The sequence below is a fragment of the Octodon degus genome, unplaced genomic scaffold, assembly GCF_000260255.1.
Source record: "Octodon degus isolate 3935 unplaced genomic scaffold, OctDeg1.0 scaffold00037, whole genome shotgun sequence".
Taxonomy (NCBI): domain Eukaryota; kingdom Metazoa; phylum Chordata; class Mammalia; order Rodentia; family Octodontidae; genus Octodon; species Octodon degus.
Window position 1 is genome coordinate 15,434,522 of NW_004524613.1, and position 19,631 is coordinate 15,454,152.

At 45.9% G+C, this 19,631-nt stretch overlaps 3 protein-coding genes across 4 annotated transcripts in view; 1 reads left to right on the forward strand and 2 right to left on the reverse strand.

The window, feature by feature from the left end:
• Positions 1–8,284, forward strand: part of Gdap1l1 (ganglioside induced differentiation associated protein 1 like 1) — a 62,748-nt gene extending 54,464 nt beyond the window's left edge. For both annotated transcript variants that reach the window (XM_023714861.1, XM_004630923.2), the window contains one exon: positions 7,918–8,284. In XM_023714861.1, coding sequence (XP_023570629.1) covers positions 7,918–8,261 — 344 coding nt within the window. In that variant the 3' untranslated portion in view covers positions 8,262–8,284. The remainder of the gene's footprint in view (positions 1–7,917) is intronic.
• Positions 1–19,631, reverse strand: part of Oser1 (oxidative stress responsive serine rich 1) — a 90,181-nt gene that overhangs the window by 68,468 nt on the left and 2,082 nt on the right. The window contains exon 2 of the mRNA XM_023714864.1: positions 14,709–14,806. The gene's annotated coding sequence lies outside the window, so the exon portion shown is untranslated. The remainder of the gene's footprint in view (positions 1–14,708; positions 14,807–19,631) is intronic.
• The window catches only part of Fitm2 (fat storage inducing transmembrane protein 2), a 3,693-nt gene continuing 2,228 nt past the window's right edge, over positions 18,167–19,631 (reverse strand). Inside the window, exon 2 of the mRNA XM_004630928.2 lies at positions 18,167–19,257. Coding sequence (XP_004630985.1) covers positions 18,642–19,257 — 616 coding nt within the window. The 3' untranslated portion in view covers positions 18,167–18,641. The remainder of the gene's footprint in view (positions 19,258–19,631) is intronic.

A 19,631-nucleotide genomic window follows, 5' to 3' on the forward strand; every position in this document is an offset into this window, starting at 1 on the left:
ACCTACCTTATCTTCCAGCAGAGTGTTTTCATTTTAACACATAGGCCTGTGATTCATTTGGATTTTATTTTGGGGCATAGTGAAAGATACAGGGCAAGATTCAATCTTCTGTATGTGGATAACCGGGTTTTCCAGCGTCATTTGTCAAGGAGACTGTCTTTCTTTTTTTTTTAAATTATTTTTTTTTTAATTTTATTTGTGTGTGTGTGTGTGTGTGTGTGTGTGTGTGTGGCCAGCTCAGCCCACCAGGGGGCGGGCTGGCTGGCATGTGGTGCTGGGGGATTGAACCGCGGTCCCTATATTTTGCCAAGCTTGTTCCAAGTAGGTGCTTTAGACCACTGAGCCATCTCACCAGCCCTGTCTTTCCTTAGTGTATGTTTTTGGTCTCCTTGTTGAAGATCAGATGGCAGATGTGCTTGGGATTCTTTCTTTCTTTCCTTCTTTTTTCCCCCCCTTTCTTTCTTCTTATTTCTCCTCCTCCTCTTCCTCCTTATCATTTTTCCTCCTCCTCCTCTTCCTCTTCTTCTTCTTTTGGTTTTAAGAGACAGGGCTTCATTTTATAGCTCAGGCTGGCCCTGAACTCACTATGTATCCAAGGCTGGGCTTGAACTCATGGCACGCCTCTTGCCTCAGGATCCTGAGTGCTGGGTTACAGGCATGCACCACCATGCCCAGCACCGAGTGTCTATATCCTCTGTTCTATTCCACTGATCCACATGTCTATTTCTGTGCCAGAACCATGCTATTTTTATCAGGTAGATTTGTAATATAATTTGAAATCTAGATTACATTACCTTCTTTGTTGTTATTGCCCAAGATTATCACTTTTGTTATTCTAGGTCTCTTCTGGTTCCGTGTTAATTTTAGGATTATTTTTTTTCTAGTTCTGTGAGGAATGCTTTTGTTGTTTTGTTTAAGATGGATATACATATATACATCTATCTTAAATATATATATTTTTAGTTTTGTCAGTGTAGCCGTTTTTATAATACTGGTTCTACCTATCTAGTATTCCTGGATATCTTCCTATTCAGACAAGATCGGGTGTGTTCAGGGTGGTATGGCTGTAGACAATATCTTCCTTTTCAGAATTTGATATCTTCTTTGATCTTTTTAGTGTGCTATAATTTTCATTATAGAGATCTTTCACTTCCTTGATTAAATTAATTCCTGAGTAATTAATTTTTCTTGAAGCTATTATGAGTGGCATTGTTTTCTCAATTTCTTTCTCAGTAGATTCATTATTCTTTCTTTCTTTTTTTTTTTTTTTTTTTTTTTTTTTTTTTTTTTTTTTCTTTCTTTCTTTCTTTCTTTCTATCTTTCTTTTTTTTTTTTTTTGGCGGAACCAGGGATTGAACTCAGGTCCATGCATTTGCCAGGGAAGCGCTTATTCCACTGAACCATCTCCCCAGCCCCCAGTAGATTCATTATTGTTATACAGGAAATCTACTGGTTTTTGTGTGCTGATTTTTTTATTATTATGTATTTAGTGTAGGGTCTACAGGGTTTACAGGGTCTCACTACACAGATCGGACTTGTAGTGATCCTCCTGTTTTCAGCCTCCCAAGCACTGGGATTACAGGCGTGCGGCACCATGCCCAGTCTCAATTGCCCTGTCAGCATGCCCTGGGGACAGGGCCAGCAGGACAGGCTGGGATCGAACCTGCCTAAGCAGGCTCTTTAATCTGCTGAGCTATCTGGCCAGCCCTTTTGTGTGCTGATTTTGTGTACTGCTACTTTGCCAAATTTATTAGTTCTAGGAGTCTTTTGGTGGAATTTTTGGGTTTTCTATGTAAAGGATCAAGTCATCTGCAAATAATGGTAGTTTGACTTCTTCCCTTTCCACACAAATACCTTTTTTCCCCATTGCCTGATTGCTGTGGCTAGCCTTTTGAATATTATATCGAACAGGCATGGTGAGAATGGACATCCTTGTCTTGTTTCTGATTTTAGAGGAAAAGCTTTCAATTTTTCCCCACTTAATATGATGCTGGCAGTTGGCTTATCATAAATGGCCTTTATCAGATGGAGATAAGGTCCCTCTATACTTATTTTCTTTAGGGGTTTTATCATGAATTGATGTTAGATTTTGTCAACAGCTTTTTCTGCACCTATTGAGATGATCATGTGATTTTTACCCTCACTTCTGTTTATGTGGGTATTACATTTATTGATTTGCATATGTTGACTCACCCTGGCATCTGTGGGATGCAGCCTACATGGCCATTATGTGTGAGATTTTTGATGAATTCTTGCATTATTTGCCAGTGTTTTTGTGTTTATGTGCACTAAAGAGACTGGCTTGTTGTTTTCTTTTTTAGTTGGGTCCTTTGTCTGGTTTTGGAATCACAGTAATGTAAGTGTCCAGGAATAACTTGGAAGTAGTCCTTCCCTTTCAATTTCATTAAAGAGTTTGAGGAGTATTAGCATTAGATTTTCCTTGAAGTTCTTGTAGAGTACAGTGGTGAATCTATCAGGCCCTGAGCTCTTATTAGGTGATAGGTTGTTTTATTTATTTTAATACTGCTTCAATTTCATTTTGGCTCCTTTCTTAAAAGCAGAATACCCAGTACTTAAAAAAAAAAAAAAAAAAAAAAGCCGAATGGGCTGAGGGTGGTGACACATGCCCGTAATCCCAGCAGTTGGGAGACTGAGGCAGGGAAACTGACATTAATTCAAGGCCAGCCTGGACTACATAGTGAATTCAAGGCCAACCTGGATCACACAGTGAGATGCAGTTGTGTTTTTTTTTTGTTTTTGTTTTTGTTTTTGTTTTTTTTTAGAGAACAAGTCTTGGGGGCTGTGGAAATAGCTCAGCGGTCTAAGTGCCTCCCTGACAAGCACAAGGACCTGGGTTCAATCCCCAGTACCTCATGCCATGCCAGTCCAGATCCCTGGGTGCCATGCCAGTCACCAAAACCAGGTGTGGTGGTGGCACACCCGTAATCCCAGCACTGGGGAGGCTGAGACAGGAAGATCACCATGGGTCAAAGCTGCATAGCAAGACCTCGTACCAAATAAATAAAATAGATTTATTATTTATTTTTTTTTTTTGCGGAACCAGGGATTGAACTCAGGCCCTTGTGCTTGCCAGGCAAGCTCTTATTCTATTGAGCCATCTCCCCGGACCCCAAATAAATAAAATATATTAAAAAAAAAAAACAAAAAACCAAGAACAAGTCTTGGAAAGTAGAGTCCAGATGAAACCTAATAGCCTTTGTTTCTGTTATGCTTACTTTTATTTATGGGAAATGATACTGTTGATTCAAGTTATTCAGTATAGATTTCTTTTCAAGTGCCTACTATGTGCCACGAATCGGTGCAGGTCAAATTGCAGCAAACAAGACAGACCCAAATCCTTGCTCTCATTGTAGGAGAAGACAACAGATAAATAAGATGAGTATGTACAAGGACCAGTGAGATAGCTCGGTGGTCTAAAGTGCCTGCTTAGGCAAACTTAGGCAAAGTACTCAGGGGCTGCAGTTTGATGTCTGGCACCACATGCTGCAGCAGTCCCGCCCCCAGGGTGGGCCGAGCTGGCCACAAAAAAAAAAAAAAAAAAAAAAAAGCATACAAAATTAAATTTAAAGGAAAAAATATGTACATACATAAGTATGCAGTTATGGTGATAAGTTCTAAGCAAAAAAATTCTAGCAGTGGAAGGGACCATGACCACTGGGGTTGGGGGCTTAAATTTTATTTATGTATTTTTTAAATGCATTTAGTACAACTTCTACAGGGTCTCACGACACAGATCAGACTCATAGTGATTCTCCTGTTTTCAGCCTCCCAAGTGCTGGAATTACAGGTGTGCACCACCATGCCTAGTTTCATTCGCTGTGTCAATGAGCAGGGACGGGGCCAGCAGGACATGCCAGGGATTGAACCCCGGTTCCTGTGCCTGCCTAAGCAGGTGCTTTAGTCTCCTGAGCTATCTGGTTGACCTGGAAGCTTAAATCTTAAATCAGTAGCCCATGAAGCCACCTCAGATGACATCTGAGCAAAGACCTGAAGAAGTGGAGGAATGAGACTTATTGTGGCCCTGCCAAGCAAACAAAACATCAAATACAAAAGCCTTGAGGTGGCATGTGCCTCACACAAGGACCTACAAGGAGGCCAGTGTGACACTGGCCAGGAGAACACAGGGAAGATCAGAGGCCTGGAAGGTGCCTGGAGACCACCTACACAGAGTGCTGTAGGACTTGAAGGGTTTCAGCACCTATTCTGACCAGGACAGGATGTAATTAGAGGGTTGCATGTTATGTTGCTTGTTACTATTATTGTTTTGTGGTGCTGGAGATCAAAGCCATGGCCTTGCTCTTGCTAGTCAAGTACTCTACCACTCAACTACATTCTCAGCCCTTGACTTAAGTTTTAATAGGATCTCTCTGGCTATGTGTTGAGAATAATTCCAAGGGCCAGGGGCCAAGGCATGAAGGCCTTGTAAGGGACTTCATGATAATGTAGGTAGGATATAATGGTTATTTTGACTAGAATGGTAAAAGTGGAAGAGACATTACATTTTGGATGTATCTTGAAGATAAAGCTGATTGGAATTTCTGGTAAATTGTGGTGAATGAAATTGTTATGGCTTGTGTTTAGATGCCCCCCCCCACCGTTCCAAGCCTCGTATGGCCATAGGTGGAGCTTTTTTTAGAGGTGGCTGGATCTAGAGTGTGTGGTTGATTCATGGTGCACATCCTGGGAGTAAGGCTGTGATTAATAAATCACTCCACCGACTGGTTTGGTACCACCCTAATCCCAGGTAGCCTAGATAGAGTGTAAAAGGGAAACTAAGATGCTGTTGAGATCCTTTCCTTGTTGCTTTTGCTCCCTTGTACCCTGTCCTCTTTAATGCCTCTCTGCCATGTGTCACTCGCTCTGCCTTGGATTCAGCTAATTATAGCCTGAAATCACTACAAACTATGAGCTAAATAAGGCTTTACCACTTTAACTTTGGGTGTTAGATATTTTGTCTCAGCAAGGAGAGAATAGTGACTAAAACAGATTTTTGGTGCCAGAAATGGGGTTGTTGCTGTGATATTACCTGACCATGTGGCTGCAGAGCCTATGGAACTTGGCTTATGGGAAGGAGAGGAGTTAGGAAAGGTTTGGAGATGCCAGCTAAAAAAGCAGAGCTAGAATACCTGAGGCATACTATATGGGAGACTCTGGTCAGGGCTCAGATCTTAAAAGGCTGATAAGAAATCCTGCCAATAAAGACCAGGCTCAGGAAGTTTCTGCTGAGAAGGACTGCATTGGCTGTTGGTCTCTAGATGATATGTGTTACAACTTGGCAGAAAGTTTGTTTGCATCTTACGGGTGGCAGACTAATTAGTCCTGCAGAAAAAAAATTTCAAGGCAGTCTAATGTTAAGGTCATGGCATGGCTGCAGTTGGAGGCTTTTAGCCAGACTTACGTTGAGAATCAAGAGCAAAGAGCCCAGCAGAACAATTTAAAATTGAAGAAAAGAAACTCCAATAAAGCTATAGACTACAATGATAGAGCAGAGGGAATCTCGAACGCTGAAAAGAAATAGAAATATAAAAAGTAGCCTGAGGACATTCTAAAAAACAAAAGGATTTCACCCTTTTTTACAGGCTTAAAATTACAAAAGTGAAAGACTTTGCTTTGAAAAGATGCCGGGCGTGGTGGCGCGCACCTGTAGTCCCAGCTACTCGGGAGGCTGCGGTGGGAGGATCGCTTGAGTCCAGGAGTTCTGGGCTGCAGTGCGCTATGCCCATTGGGTGTCCACACTAAGTTCGGCATCAAAATGGTGATCTCCCGGGAGCGGGGGACCACCAGGTTGCCTAAGGAGGGGTGAACCGGCCCAGGTCGGAAATAGAGCAGGTCAAAACTCCCGTGCTGAAAAGAAAGCCCCAAGACACCATGTTCTAGAATGGCAGCAACCTAGAGAAGTTGTTCCTCAAGATTTGGTTCATAGGCAATCGCCCCCCAACAGCCAAGAGGAAAGGAAGACTGGCCACTACTCCAGCTGGTGGCAGATATTGGCATCATCCATATCGTGCTGTTTTTAGGTGCATGCAAAATCTAAGAGCTGTGGATGCAAAAAGGCTTCCACCTAGATTTCAGAAAAAGGCCTGGGAGGGCCAGTAGTGTGCCCCAGAGAGGGCAGCTCATAATGCTGTGAATATAAAACCAAAGGTGCAGTGGAGACCCCGAAAGTTTAGAAAAACCAGGAACATATAATCTGATGAAAACTACAAAAAGAGGGGCTGGAGAGATGGCTCAGTGGTCTAAGGCACCTACTTAGAACAAGCTTGGCAAAGCATCAGGGACCACGGTTCAATCCCCCAGCACCACATGCCAGGCAGCCCCGCCCCCTGGTGGGCTGAGCTGGCCACACACACACCACTCACTCTCTCTCTCTCTCTCTCTCTCTCTCTCAAATAAATAAATAAAATAAAATAAAAAACATAATATATCTTTAAAAAAAAAAAAAGAAAGAAAAGAAAGAAAACTACAAAGAGAGAACAGAGCTGGCCCCAGAGAAAAACCAGGAGGAGTACAACCACCAGCAGGGCCATAAGGCAGTCACCCAGGTCCTTTAGAGTTCACTTCTTGCCACAAGTCACCTCAAATGCTACACACAAAAGTGTAGGACTTAATGTTTTCCCTGCTAGACTTTAGCTTTGCTTTGGCCCCACAGCTATGTATCCCCCGTAGTGGTACCTTTTAGAATGGTGATATTTATTTTGTGCCATTAGATGTTGAAAGTATTTTCATTTGTACAGGGTCTTGCAGCTAAGAGTTTGCCTTAAGTCTCAGAGGAGACTTTAGACTTAAGACTTTTCAGTAATGCTAGAACTGATAAAACTTTGGCAACTCTTACACATAGATTAAATCCCTTCTGCATAAAAGCAAAAAGCATTTGGGGGACCAGGGGCAGAATGTATGGCTTGTGTTTAGATGTCTCCCATAAAGCCTTGTGTGATCATAGGTGGATCTTTTTCAGATGAGGCTGGATCTAAGACATGTGGTTGATTCAGGTGCAATGCTGAGATTAAAGGAGTGCGATTACTAAATCACTCCCCTGATTGGCTTGCTATCCCCCTAAGCCCTGGTAGCCTAGGTACAGAAGGGGCAGAGAAACACTGTTAAGGTCCCTCGCAGTGGGCACCATGAACTGTTCTCTGCAAGGCCCTTCTGCCAAGGCCACTTTGCTTTGGAGCCAGCTTATTATAGACTGAAACCCCTATAAGCCATGGGCTAAATAACCTTTTCCCCTTTGACTTGGGGTGCCAGATATTTTGTGTCAGCCATGAGGGAAAAGTAAGACAGAAAGAAAGAGAATTCATGGGGCCTGGGAGATGGCTCAGTGGAATAGGCGCTTCCCTGGCAAGCACAAGGGCCTGAGTTCAATCCCCAGTTCCGCAGGAAAAAAAAGAAAGAGAATTCATGGCAATGCCAAGGCTTTGGGCCTGAGCAAGAGAAAAGGCAAAGCTGCCACTTCTGAGGCAGGGATGAGCGTGGGTGGGTTAGGGGTAAAATCCCAAATCTGTTTTGGACATGATCAGGTCTTAGACTCAGAGTGGATATGCAAGCAGACCTGTCAAAGAGACAGCTGGTTATGTGGGAGTGAAGTAAAGACACACGTCTGCATTGCAAAAGTCAGAGGCTAAAGGATGTGACTCCGAGGCAGAACACTTATGTAGCATAGGAGAGGCTCTGGGCTCCATCCCCAGCACCAAGGGGGCAGGGAGCAGCTGGTTTAAAGAAAATAAGAATAGAGATAATACATACGAGGGTATGGCAAAAAGTGGTACAGGGGTGGATGGTACAGGGTTAATGTGGGTAAAGGTATAAATGACCCGTGGGGACACTGGCAGGCAGACTGAAGTTCAGGGCTGACAAAAGAAAAGTGAGTGGCATCTCCTCTCTCTCCTTCCTCTGCAGGGAAGAAATGCGAGCTGTGGCTCTGTGGCTGTGCCTTTACCCTGGCAGATGTCCTCCTGGGGGCCACCCTACACCGCCTCAAGTTCCTGGGACTGTCCAAGAAATACTGGGAAGACGGCAGCCGGCCCAACCTGCAGTCCTTCTTTGAGAGGGTGCAGAGACGCTTTGCCTTCCGGAAAGTCCTCGGTGACATCCACACAACTCTGCTGTCTGCTGTGATTCCCAATGCATTCCGGCTGGTCAAACGGAAACCCCCATCATTCTTTGGGGCATCCTTCCTTATGGGCTCCTTGGGCGGGATGGGCTATTTTGCCTACTGGTACCTCAAGAAAAAATACATCTAGAGCCAGGCCCACGGCCTGCTGTCGACTGTTGGTGTCTCTGTGCTGTGTGATTCCCAGTGACCTCTCAGTAACTCACTGTCCCACGAACAGTGGATGGCACTCCCCCCCCCCTGTTCTGAGTAATTCTATCATCAGTGTGAAAACCTTCCATAGTTTAGAAGTAGACGTCGCCAATGCTATGACTTGAGGCCACGGCTCTACTAGAGGAGAGAAAGAGCGTGAGACAGCAAGCGAAACAGAAACAAAATATGAATCCTTTCCTTTGCATTCAAGGTCTCAAGACGGAACTGTGAGGACTGGTTAGGATCTGAGGTGAGTCGTAGGATGTTCCACCCACCAGGGCCCAGGTTCTGGGAGGTGCTGGGGCTCAGAGGGCCTGACCCCTCGCCTCCCCTTCCCTCTTGCCAGGGAACTTTTCCACAGGACAAAGCCAACACCAAGACTCGACTCTTCTAACCGGTACCTCCTGCTGGGGCTGAAGAGCCAGAGGCCCCTGAAGATCAGAAGGGGCTTCGTTCTTCTCCTGGACATAAACTGAGATGGCACTGGCTCGAGCCAAGGCAGTGATAACCCCAAATCTGGCCATGGCTGGGACCAACACCATGAGCACATCTCTCCCTCCCCTCCTGATGAGGCTGGTGTGCTCAGTTTGGCTCTTCCACAGAAACCCCTGAAGGCAGCATCCATCCTCCACTTCCTATCTTGAGTTTTCCCACGCTGTGAGGTGGGACTTTCAGCAAAAGCCATGTTGACCTTCTCTGAGAAGGTCAGTCCAAGCTCAAGTGCAGGGGTGGGACCCTCTTCACCTCCTCTAACACCCACCTTTCCCATTATTTGGGGGGATCCCTCATGCTGTATGCATGGGGTCTCTGCAGCCACGCTGCCCCCTTGGTCAGCTCTCACTTTCCTGTGCCTTTTGCATGTTGGGAAAGGGTCTGGGTGTCACTGCCGCTCATGCTTAGAAACCAACGAAAGCCCCCAATAAAGCATCCAGGAGGAGCAATTGCTTTTTATTTCTAAAGCTGTGTTGCCCACCCAGCTGTCATTTCCAAAGTTGGGGCCAGAAGGCTGGGGATGCAAGGTTTGAGAAATGGGGCTTGAGAAGAGCAAGCCAAAGTAAAATCCAGGTCTCCAGGTGCTAGGGCTGGCCCGCTTCTGGGTAGATTTTCCAAAGCTCTCATCTGGACACAATCCCACCTCATGTGGGCACAGAGTTTCCCAGTTCACAGAGTTGATTCACAACCACTTGCTGATATTGACCTTCCGGGGGTTACCCAGGGCAGATGCCTTTTGCCTGAATTTCCAAGTAGGAAAATGTTAAAATACCCAAAGAATATTAAACCAGGAATGTAATTCATGGAATACAAGGCATAGTTTTACATTTAAAAAAAAGTGTGTACATGTTTTCATCAAAATAAAAAGTAAAAAATAGCCAGGGCCAAAGCAGGGCAAGGGTAAAACTTGGAGATGACTCTCTGACACAGTCCACCCACTGGGCTCCCCAAACATCTGTGCAGACTCTCCCCATGCATAATCCAAGAACACCCAAGAGCCCTTGTCCTGACAGGATATACTGCCCTTGTGGAGTGAGGACCTGCTTACTCACTCTTCCCAAGTGGGGCTTGCAAAGTTCCATCAGCCAGTTACCTCTCTTGGCACAAGGTGGGCTTCTCTTCTCATTGCTCCTCAGTTCCACAGGTTAATTGTACTTCAACCACAATATATAGATTAATTATAATTTAATTTCATTAAATTGAAATGTAGCCAGCGCCAGTATCCCATCTATTCAGGGTGCTCATACACAACAAAGAGGACAACCTACTTGGCTGCTACCTTCTGCTTCCTGAAATTGATCTCGAGGCCACTGCTGGGATTCTTAATCTCTTTTTTATCCACTGGATTCACTATGTTGTTTTTGCCTCAGATGGTACCTCACTAGGCTGGAGTAGTTTAACTGGTAAAATGACTTTGATATAAGTGGTCCTTGGGCTGCTAGAATTTTCTACCAATTTCTTACTATGAGATCAGAAGACATTATGGGGCACTCCAGAGAATCTTGTTTCCATGAATAATCTTTCATGCTACCCACTTTATAGAAGCAATCCTTGTCCCCTTGGAAATCTGGGTCAATGCCCCCAGCCAGTAGAGTTATCTACTTCTTTGCCTGTGGTTTCAATGGCATGAGCAGGTCAGCATGGTCAAGCAGCAGTCTCAATCTCAAATTCAGTGAAACCACTGATATATTTGATAGCACCATTTCCCCTTTAGTAACTCTAACCTCAGAGTCCAAAGTTTCAGGGTTGGGCAGCAACAGTTTTATGGATGAGTTAGCGCGTGTAATGAAATAGTTATATCACCTCCCACCTCAGCACTGCTAGAGCCATGAGAGAAAGAACTGGTTGGTTCAAAGCACAGTGGAGCTTGCTCCCTCTGGGGCAGCAGTCTAACACTCTAGTTTCTTCTAACTGGCACTGTAAGAAATGCTTCGGTGACCCATTTCACCATCCTGCAAGTCTAGCTGCTGCTAGATAAAGAGTATATGATAAGGCCAGAGAGGTCCACCAGTGTAATCACCCTGCTTCATTTCTTTTGCTGTGATAGCAACCCTTTACTCAGTACAATATAACATAGAATACTGAGACTGGAACCAAGGTATTCATAAGTGCATGTATGCAGAGGTCAGAGAAGGCAAATCCACAGAGAGAATTAGTAAGCACTTCTCTCGCCATAATGGAAGCAGTTCAGTGGAGCCGATCTGCCATTTCAATGGTTACTGCTTATGGTGAATGGTGTAATACCAGGAACCCTAGGGAAGTTGGACACTCAGCTAAATTAGCTAAATTGGTAATAACTACATTTTATAACTATATAACATTTATAATTATAGCCCAATTACTATGGTGTGATTGCATATGAATCATTAGACAAGCAGTAAGTGGCTGGGGAAAAAGCATGACTGACATCCACAGAAAATGGCTTCTTGTCTGTTGGTTTATCAGCACTTTTTCAGTACTTTTTGTACAATATTGACTTAGTACACGATTACTCTCCCATTCAGCGCCTCTTGATAGAGGCCTCTTCACACAGGTTACCCTACAGACTTGGCTGATGTGAATTCCAGTCTTGTTCTTTCCACATTGCTGATCATCCAGCCAAACCATCCATTCTGTGCCCATGCATATGCTCACATTCTGGACCTCTTTCTCTATCTTGGTAAACAACCAGATGTACTGCTGCAAACCCTGCTCACTTGAAGAGATTTACCTCTTTAGAGTCCTCCAGGCTCGGAGCTTTTTCCTCCTGCATCAACTGATTACAGGGACTTCCCCATCAGGAGATGAGGCCGTGAGTGTGGAATGAGGCTGAGGCAGCAATATGGCAGCAGAGATGACACTGTCTGCTAATGTCACTTTCACTTGATAAAAGACTGCTCTCTATGCATGCCGAGCTGTGCGGCTTGAGGGATCAGAGGACACCCAGCTCACGATGGAGAGCTCCGACTGCACAGTCACCTGGCGTCTCACGGCCAGGTGTTCAGTCTCTATCAGGACCCATTAGCAAGTCAGATGCTGTTTCTCAAAAGGGCAATCATTATTTGCAGAAGACGACATGACTTTATTCTGTGTACTAGTAGGAGGCACTGAGATTTTCCTACTAGGGGTAGCTGGAAGCTCTGGAGTGCGTGGCTGTCTCACAGGCGATGTGAATACCCATGGATCTACTGGGACACAATGGCCTAGCTGGCAAAGTATCCTATATGGTGGCCTAAAATGCTCTGAGACTCATTCAAACCAGGAAGCCCTGTGGGTTGTTCAGTAAATGGTTTGGAACAGCACACACAAATTTTGTCTTTTTTTTTTTGGTGGTGGTGCAGCAGTTAATCGTTTACTTGGAGGGAATGTCTTGAATCTCCAAAAGATGTTTTAACTATTTCAGAGAAATGACTGTTTTGGGAACCCAAGGATTTGAGCTGGGAAGGATGCTACATGTTAGTGTTTTCTATCTGCTGAAGCAAATGCGAGGACAGAAGAGTAGGATCCTTGGCAGCTGGCAGATGAGGAGAATCCACTCACAAACCCTCCCGAGCACCTACCCTGGGGCAAACTCTAAGTAGGACCTAGTCCCCAGCCCCAGGGAGCCTCCAGCCTTAGTGCTAAAGGAGAGAGCAATATCGCCTGCAATCTAGGAGGACTCTAAGGCACATGCCTGTAATCCCAGCACTTGGGAGGCTGAGGCAGGAGGACTTCCACAAGTCCAAGGCCAGCCTGGGCTAGAAAGTGAGTTCGAAATCAGCCTGAATGATACAGTGAGTCCGGAAGAGAAAGACAGAGACAGAGACAGACAGATAGACAGACAGACAGACAGACAGACAGACAGACAGACAGACAGACAGAGGCAGAGAGACAGAGAGAACTGTAGTGGCAGGACTGGAAGCAGATGTAGCCAGAGTGATAAGTGAAGGCTTCCCCTTATTGTTCAGCAGGAAGAGGGGGAGGTTTTCTGGTCCTGCTGAGACTCAGACCCTTGGCAAAGCCAGAGAAACTGTTTCAGTTCGAGGCAGGGAAGGTTTTCATCTGTCAGAAGAGCTTGTTGTTCTTCTTGGAAGCTGCAGAAGGACTGCAGCACAACCGAGCTACATCTCCACCAACTGCCCAGTATGCTGCAGTTTTCCCAAGGGTATCTGCACAGACAGCAAGGCGCTCAGGTCTGGAGAGGTGGAAAGAAAGTAGGTGGGGCAGAGGAGTTAAAGATATACAACAGTTGAGGCAGGAGGATCACTGTGAGTTTGAGACCAGCCTGGGCTACCTAGTGAGTTCAAGGACAGCTGGACTATATAGTTAAGGAAAAAAAAAAAAAGAATATAGAATTGTTAGGGTGAATGCTGAGCTCTTTTAATAAAAAGATACACCTAAGACCTGGAAGAATAAAGGTTCAGTTACCTTCCACTCATAAGGTGAGGGGGATAGACTGGCGTAGTCTACCCCTTTGGCTCCACTTTCCAATGCCCTCTCTTCACCAGCATGGTTAAAGCTCAGTCGGGGGTGGGGGTGTGGACAGTACTTGCCTAGCACATATGAGGCCTTGGATTCTGCACCCAGCACTCCTTCGCTAGCAAAGCAAAGCAAAGCACAACACAGCACCCCACAATACCTTGTCATGGGAAGGTCGGGGTTGATGTGATGTGAGCAGGAAAGGAGAGTGGGGAGCAGAGTGAGGTGTAGACTTGGAAGGGCACCATGTCACCTCGGCTCGCACTTAAGGAAGAACTTAACTATAGGCTGGGGCCCGGGAGGAGGCTCCGTGGCAGAGCACTTGCAGGGTCCAGAAGACTGCAGACCTGTGCTACAGCCTGGGGATGTGGCTTTCTCCATCCAGTGCACAATTTACCTATAAGTCCATTTAAACTGAAAATGTGAGTATGGTTTTATGGGGTGTTTTCCCTCTGGTAAAGTAAGTTACAGTAACAGGCACATTAGGACTGTGTGCTTGAGGAAGCTTGATATCATCCCTCCCATATCAAAGGCCTTGTTCTAAGCACTCTGCAAGTTCCAATTTATTTCATCTCCACAATCCTATTAAGCAGGTTCTATTTCCTGTTTTATAGATGAGGAAACTGAGGCATAGAGAGGTTAAAGAATTTACTCAAGGACACAAAGCCAATGTATATGGCAGAGCCAAGATTTGAATCCAGTCCATCTTTTCACTCCTTGGCATCTCCAAGTGCCTTATTAACTCCCCTCTGCCTGAGCTACGACACTGCTGGGGTAGGTTGGTGCGCCCTGCTTTTGACACAGTTTGGGGCAGCTTGCTTTAGTCTGTACCCACTGAAGGTAGGTTCACGTCTCTGAATTAATGCTGCACCCACTGCCTAGCACCGAGACTGGCACGCTGTGTATTCTTCAGCTACTGTGCCAGGGACTGAGGGCTGAAGTGCAGCACTAGGAACCCTGCCTTAGGCTCCAGAAACGGGCTGAGTCTGACCCGGTTGAGGACACACAGCACGTGCCCGCCTCTTTCCACCTCCAAACTCCATGGGAGAGATAATATCACTCCTTCTTTGTAGGGACCGTGTCAGGTTACTAGAATTTCTGTGACTGACTGGCATGTAGGTTCTTGGCAATCTTTCCTCTTGCAGACAACTGTAACAAAAATCTTTCTGGATGCTTCCGCATGCAAACTGCTGCACTGAGACTGTTGAGTCTGCATGTTTGAAGTCTGGACACCAGCAGGTCACCACGCGAGAAGGTGGTACCAGCAGTGCTTCCTGCTGCTGACAGGGTATGAATAGTGACGCTGTGCAGCACAAATCGATTCTAATACCGGAGCCAGGGAGCTTTTGACAGATGCTACCTGGGGGTGTCAAGCAGGTGGGATTGGCAAGGGAGAGGGCGATAAAAGGCATAAGAAGCTGTCACGGGTGACAGGGCCTCCAGGGCCACAGATTACCTGCCAGGGGGGCCGCGCCTCAGTGAACTCTGTCACTGTTCTTCAGCCTTCCTTTTGTGGGCTTCTCCTGTCCTCTGTATGGCAGCTGGCTCAGCCCTCTGGATCATAAGACAGAGGAAAGGAGTAAGGCACGCTAAGGAATAGATCTATAGATACGCGAGTCTGCCAAAACATGTTTACACACTTCAGAACAGATGGTGACACCCTTGTGTGGGGGACCCTAGAGAATATTGCAAATCACAGAAAACCCACTACACTGCCCGCCCTTAGAGATGAAGTTGAAAATGCTTGTGCATGGGCCTGGGACATAGTTCAGAGGCACAAGCGCCTGCCTGGCAAACACAAGGTCCTGAGTTCAATTTCCAGTATTAAAAAAAAAAAGGGGGGGTGGCCAGGGAGATAGCTGAGTGGAATAAGCCCTTCCCTGGCAAGCACAAGGGCCTGAGTTCAATCCCCAGTTCCATCAAAAAAAAAGAAAGAAAAGAAAAGAAGGAAAATTCATGAGCATCCGTCTCAATGACCAAGGTTACCAAAACAACCTTCTGTCACATTAATATCTGGAAGCTCATGGCCACCACTCTGAGTACCACTTGTAATTGTAGAGGCTAAAGGTAACATGCATTCAATCTCATGATGTCTCAATAAACTTAGTATTAAAATATTTATACATGTTTTTCTTTTATTGATGTATGTAATACATTTTTTGGTAGACTCTGTAGATATCAGGACTTAGTGAGACAGAGACAGAGAGAGAGAGAGAGAGAGAGAGAGAGAGACAGACAGACAGACAGACAGACAGACAGACAGACAGATCAACAGAAAGACAGAGTGACACAGAGAAATTGTTAGGCCAAGGGGGAGAGAAACTCCAGCCACGATATATCCCATGTGTAACAAATAACTCAAGAAAGGATCGCCTACTTTCATGGTCTTTGGTTTGCTGGGCCCTGGACTTCCTTAGGGTGTCAGAAAGGAACACACAAAATGCTAAAACGCCAGATATCACTGTCTCCAGTGTATTTTAATTTGCCTGTTTACGCACAGGATTTGTGTGTATATAACAGTGGCGGGAGCCGCTCTCTAAACACAGTCTGGTACCCAGACAATGACAGATGCATGTGGAGATGAGGTGTCAGTGAATGAACCTCCACATAGGGGAAAATAAGCATGACAGAACCCTGTGGTCCCAAATGCCCACAAGCCCTCTTGTTGAGCCTGAGGACCACAGACACCTTTCAGGAGATGAGACTGTTAAAACAACAGAACCAGCCTCCGGTGACCCCTGAAAGATGTAAGTTGCTCTGCCTTCTCTAGGGAAACTAGAACATTCCAAAAGCTGAAATAGAGGCATGGAGATTATCACCTGTTAAGTTCCTATGTTCAGCACTTGACATGCATCATTCCCCTTGGCCAACGAAGAAGACAAAGCATGGCCCACAGGCTACTGCAAAGGGTGCTAAAATCTGAACCTATGTCCCATGTTTTGCTGGGCCCAAACTCTCTCTTACGCCATGACTCTTCTGAAGAAAAGGCAGGGTACCAAAAGCAGACAGGTGTAGGCCAGAATCAGAGGATGTGCTCAGCATGTACAAGGCCCTGGGCTCCATCCCAGCACCCCAAAAGGGAAAAAAAGATGGTGCTAGAAATGAGCAATTGGTGGAAGCGTAACCCATGCAGAAGGCTGGATAACTGACATGTCCTACGTGTGGTACTAAGCCTGGGCCAGACCTCGTGGGAGAAATGTCTAGAGACTGAAGTGTGACAAGTAAACGTCTGATCACACTGTGCCTGTTCTCTTCTAGTGCTGCACGTGAAAGTTACGAGACACTTCAACTCCTTCAACAAGCCCCTGCCACGCACCCCAGCCCCACGCCCAAACCTAGTGTGCCGGTGGGAACTCCAGAGTGTGAAATGTCCTCTCTAGTCCACTTGCCACATCTTGCTGTAGCACTGTGGTGACACCGCACAGTCTGTGTTTCTTCCCCTTTGAGAACAACATCTCACATCTTATGCTTTGACAAAGTTGGCCCACAATTCAACAGCATTAAAAAATACACATTTTAAGTATATTTTTTTATATTTTAAAAATGACCCTGAAGATTTGCCCACCTGCTAACAACCTAGGCATGAGTTAAGCCAATCAAGTCAGAGGCTATCAGTTAATGGTATCATTAGCTTGACTGGGGGAGGGACATCAAAGAAGCTTGAAGGAGGATTATCCCAAAGACAAAGGGGCTCAGTTTGAAAGGCCTAAGGAGCCAGATGTCTTACAGAATGTGGAGCTCGTGGGGTGGAGGTGACAGGATTTCTAGGTCTTCCCAGCATTCTTACCATGAAGGCTGGAAACTAAGAAGTCTACAGAGAAGAAAAGAACAGCTGATTTCAAGGCCGATGGAAGAGGCCCAGGTTGTGGGGTGTTTCATTGGTGGCGCAAGTAAGAGAAGTGGGGCCAAGGTCATGGCACCACTTAATAAAGACATCTTTGCAACAAGGCTGGCTTCCAGCCATTCAAGGGAGAAATTTTACTTCGCATTATGAAACATCATAATTGTGTCCAAGGTGAAAATGACTCAGGCCACAGCACCGGGACTAATGCGCTTGTCCTATGACCCTGAAACACTGTTCTGTCTACGCAACTGATATGCGGTCAGGAAAGTTCCCGCACAAAGTAGGCATTGTGCAAAGTTACCCCGACTCAGTTCTAAATTCACCGAATTACAAGCCTGATTTCTGGTTTCATTCCTAATGGAGGAAACAACTCCATGAGGTGAAATTTAATTCAATAAGCCAAGAGTCTGGTTTATAAAAAGTAAATTAGTGTTCTAAAAACAAAACCCTCGAAACAAATCTACGTGTGCCAAAGTGCAACACCGGAGCTATGAGTTATTTTCAGAGGTTTTGTCAGCAAAGAACAAATACCATAGTCATTATTAAAAACTATAAAGCAGTCACTTCAAAATAGAAGAAAAAAAAAAGTAACCTTATTGCTCCAACATCCAACATATAACAACAGACAACCTGGACATTGTTCAGTATGTGAAAATCGCCTCGGGCTCCATTCAAGAGCCGCTGCAGCTTGCGGGGTCATTTCAGTGGCTGACCACAGTCAGCTGCCACATTCAACACTCCTCAGAAGAAACAAATACCATGACTTGACCTAACGTCATTCAGGCACTGGGCTGTTTTATAAAGGACTCTGCCAGAAATAAAGGCTTCTGGCAAAACTGACCGGGGAGAAGATACTGTTTAAAACAAAACAAAACAAGGGCTGGCCAAATAGCTCAGCAGATTAAAGCACCTGCAAGCAGGTTCAGGGGCCCAGGGTTCAATCCCCAGGCCTGCCATGCCAGCCCCACCCCCAGGGTGGGCTGAGATAGCAATTGAGACTGGGAGTGGAGGCTTATGCCTGTAATCCCAGCTCTTGGGAGGCTGTAAACAGGAGGATGGAGTCCGATCTAGTAGTGAGACCCTGAACACCCTGTAGACCCTTCCCTAAGAAATTAAAAAAAAAAAAAAATCCACAAAACAAGAACACCAACATTAACAGCCACTAAAATCAAAAGACAACTAGAATCATGAAGATGGCAACAGAAGAGTTATAAGGCGCTGGCCTCCCCATAAGTCATGTCACAGAGGCCTTTCTGATTCTGTCCTTTCACTGAGCTTTAGCTTTCCCCTCAAGGGACCAAAGGGGTATTCCAGATAAAGATTAAGTCTTACCAGGGACAAAAACTGTCTGGTGGGAGTGGTGACACAGGTGATGTACCAAGAAAAGCCTATGGGCTAAACTTGTACCCTGGACTCCACCACCACTCCCCAAAACTGTCCTGTAAGCTTCCTTTCTGAAGTAGAATCAATAATTCTACCAAGAACTAAATAAATTAAGTGGAAGGTCCATTAGCCATTGTCCTGCTGTCCTCTCTTTTGCGTCTCTTACTTCTTATAACTGTCTTGCTTCAAATTCAAAGAAGAGCTCTGGGGAGGAAGTCCCGGGGAAAAGGATTTCTGATACCAAAACCTGTACGTCCCGTACCAGCCCAGCAAACCAAACAAGGTGCCGAACACCTTCTGGGACACGTCATGGAAATAAACGGCTGTGCACAGAAACATCCACACCCAAATGAAGGTCAGGAAGCCCAGGGCGACCACCAGGGTGGTGATGGCGGTGTGGAGGCAGTGGCTCCGGTCCGTCTTCACCTCGTGTAGCACGGCCATCTCTTCCACAATCATGAGGGCACAGAAGGTCAGCAGGAAGGAGTGACCTGAGATGTCAAAGCCGTGCCAGAAGCCCCCCTCCCTGTGGCAGTGCTGCTTGCTCTGGCATTCCTTCCTGAGCCCCTCCAGGGCCGGCGAGTGGTAGCAATTGCCAGTGTAGTGCTCGATGTTGGAGAAGAGGGCTGTGCAGATGTACCAGATGGCTGTGCCCACAAGCAGGGTGCTCAACCGCCGCAGGACCAGGCTGGCCTTGCCTGTCAGGTAGTAGTTCGTGAGGGCAATGAAAGGCAGGAGGAGACAGAACGTCCAGGCCCAGGCCACTTTGACAAAATACCTGACAGAAGAGGAAAGTGGCATGAAGAGGGGATATACTGGCAAGAAAAACAACATTACAATTTGGGTCTCTGGAGAGAAAATAAGAAAATGTGGTCAAAATTATAGATCCTGACCAGTGTGGTGGTGCATGCCTGTAATCCCAGCACTAGCGGGTAGGGGCACGAGGCTGCAGGATCACAGCAAGTTTGAAGCCAGTCTGGGCTACACAGTGAGTTCAGGCCAGCCTGAACTATATAATGAGACCCTGGGCTGGGGAGATGGCTCAGTGGTCTAAAGCACCTACTTAGAACAAGCTTAGCAAAGCACAAGGGACCGCGGTTCAATCCCCCAGCACCACATGCCAGCCAGCCCCGCCCCCTGGTGGGCTGAGCT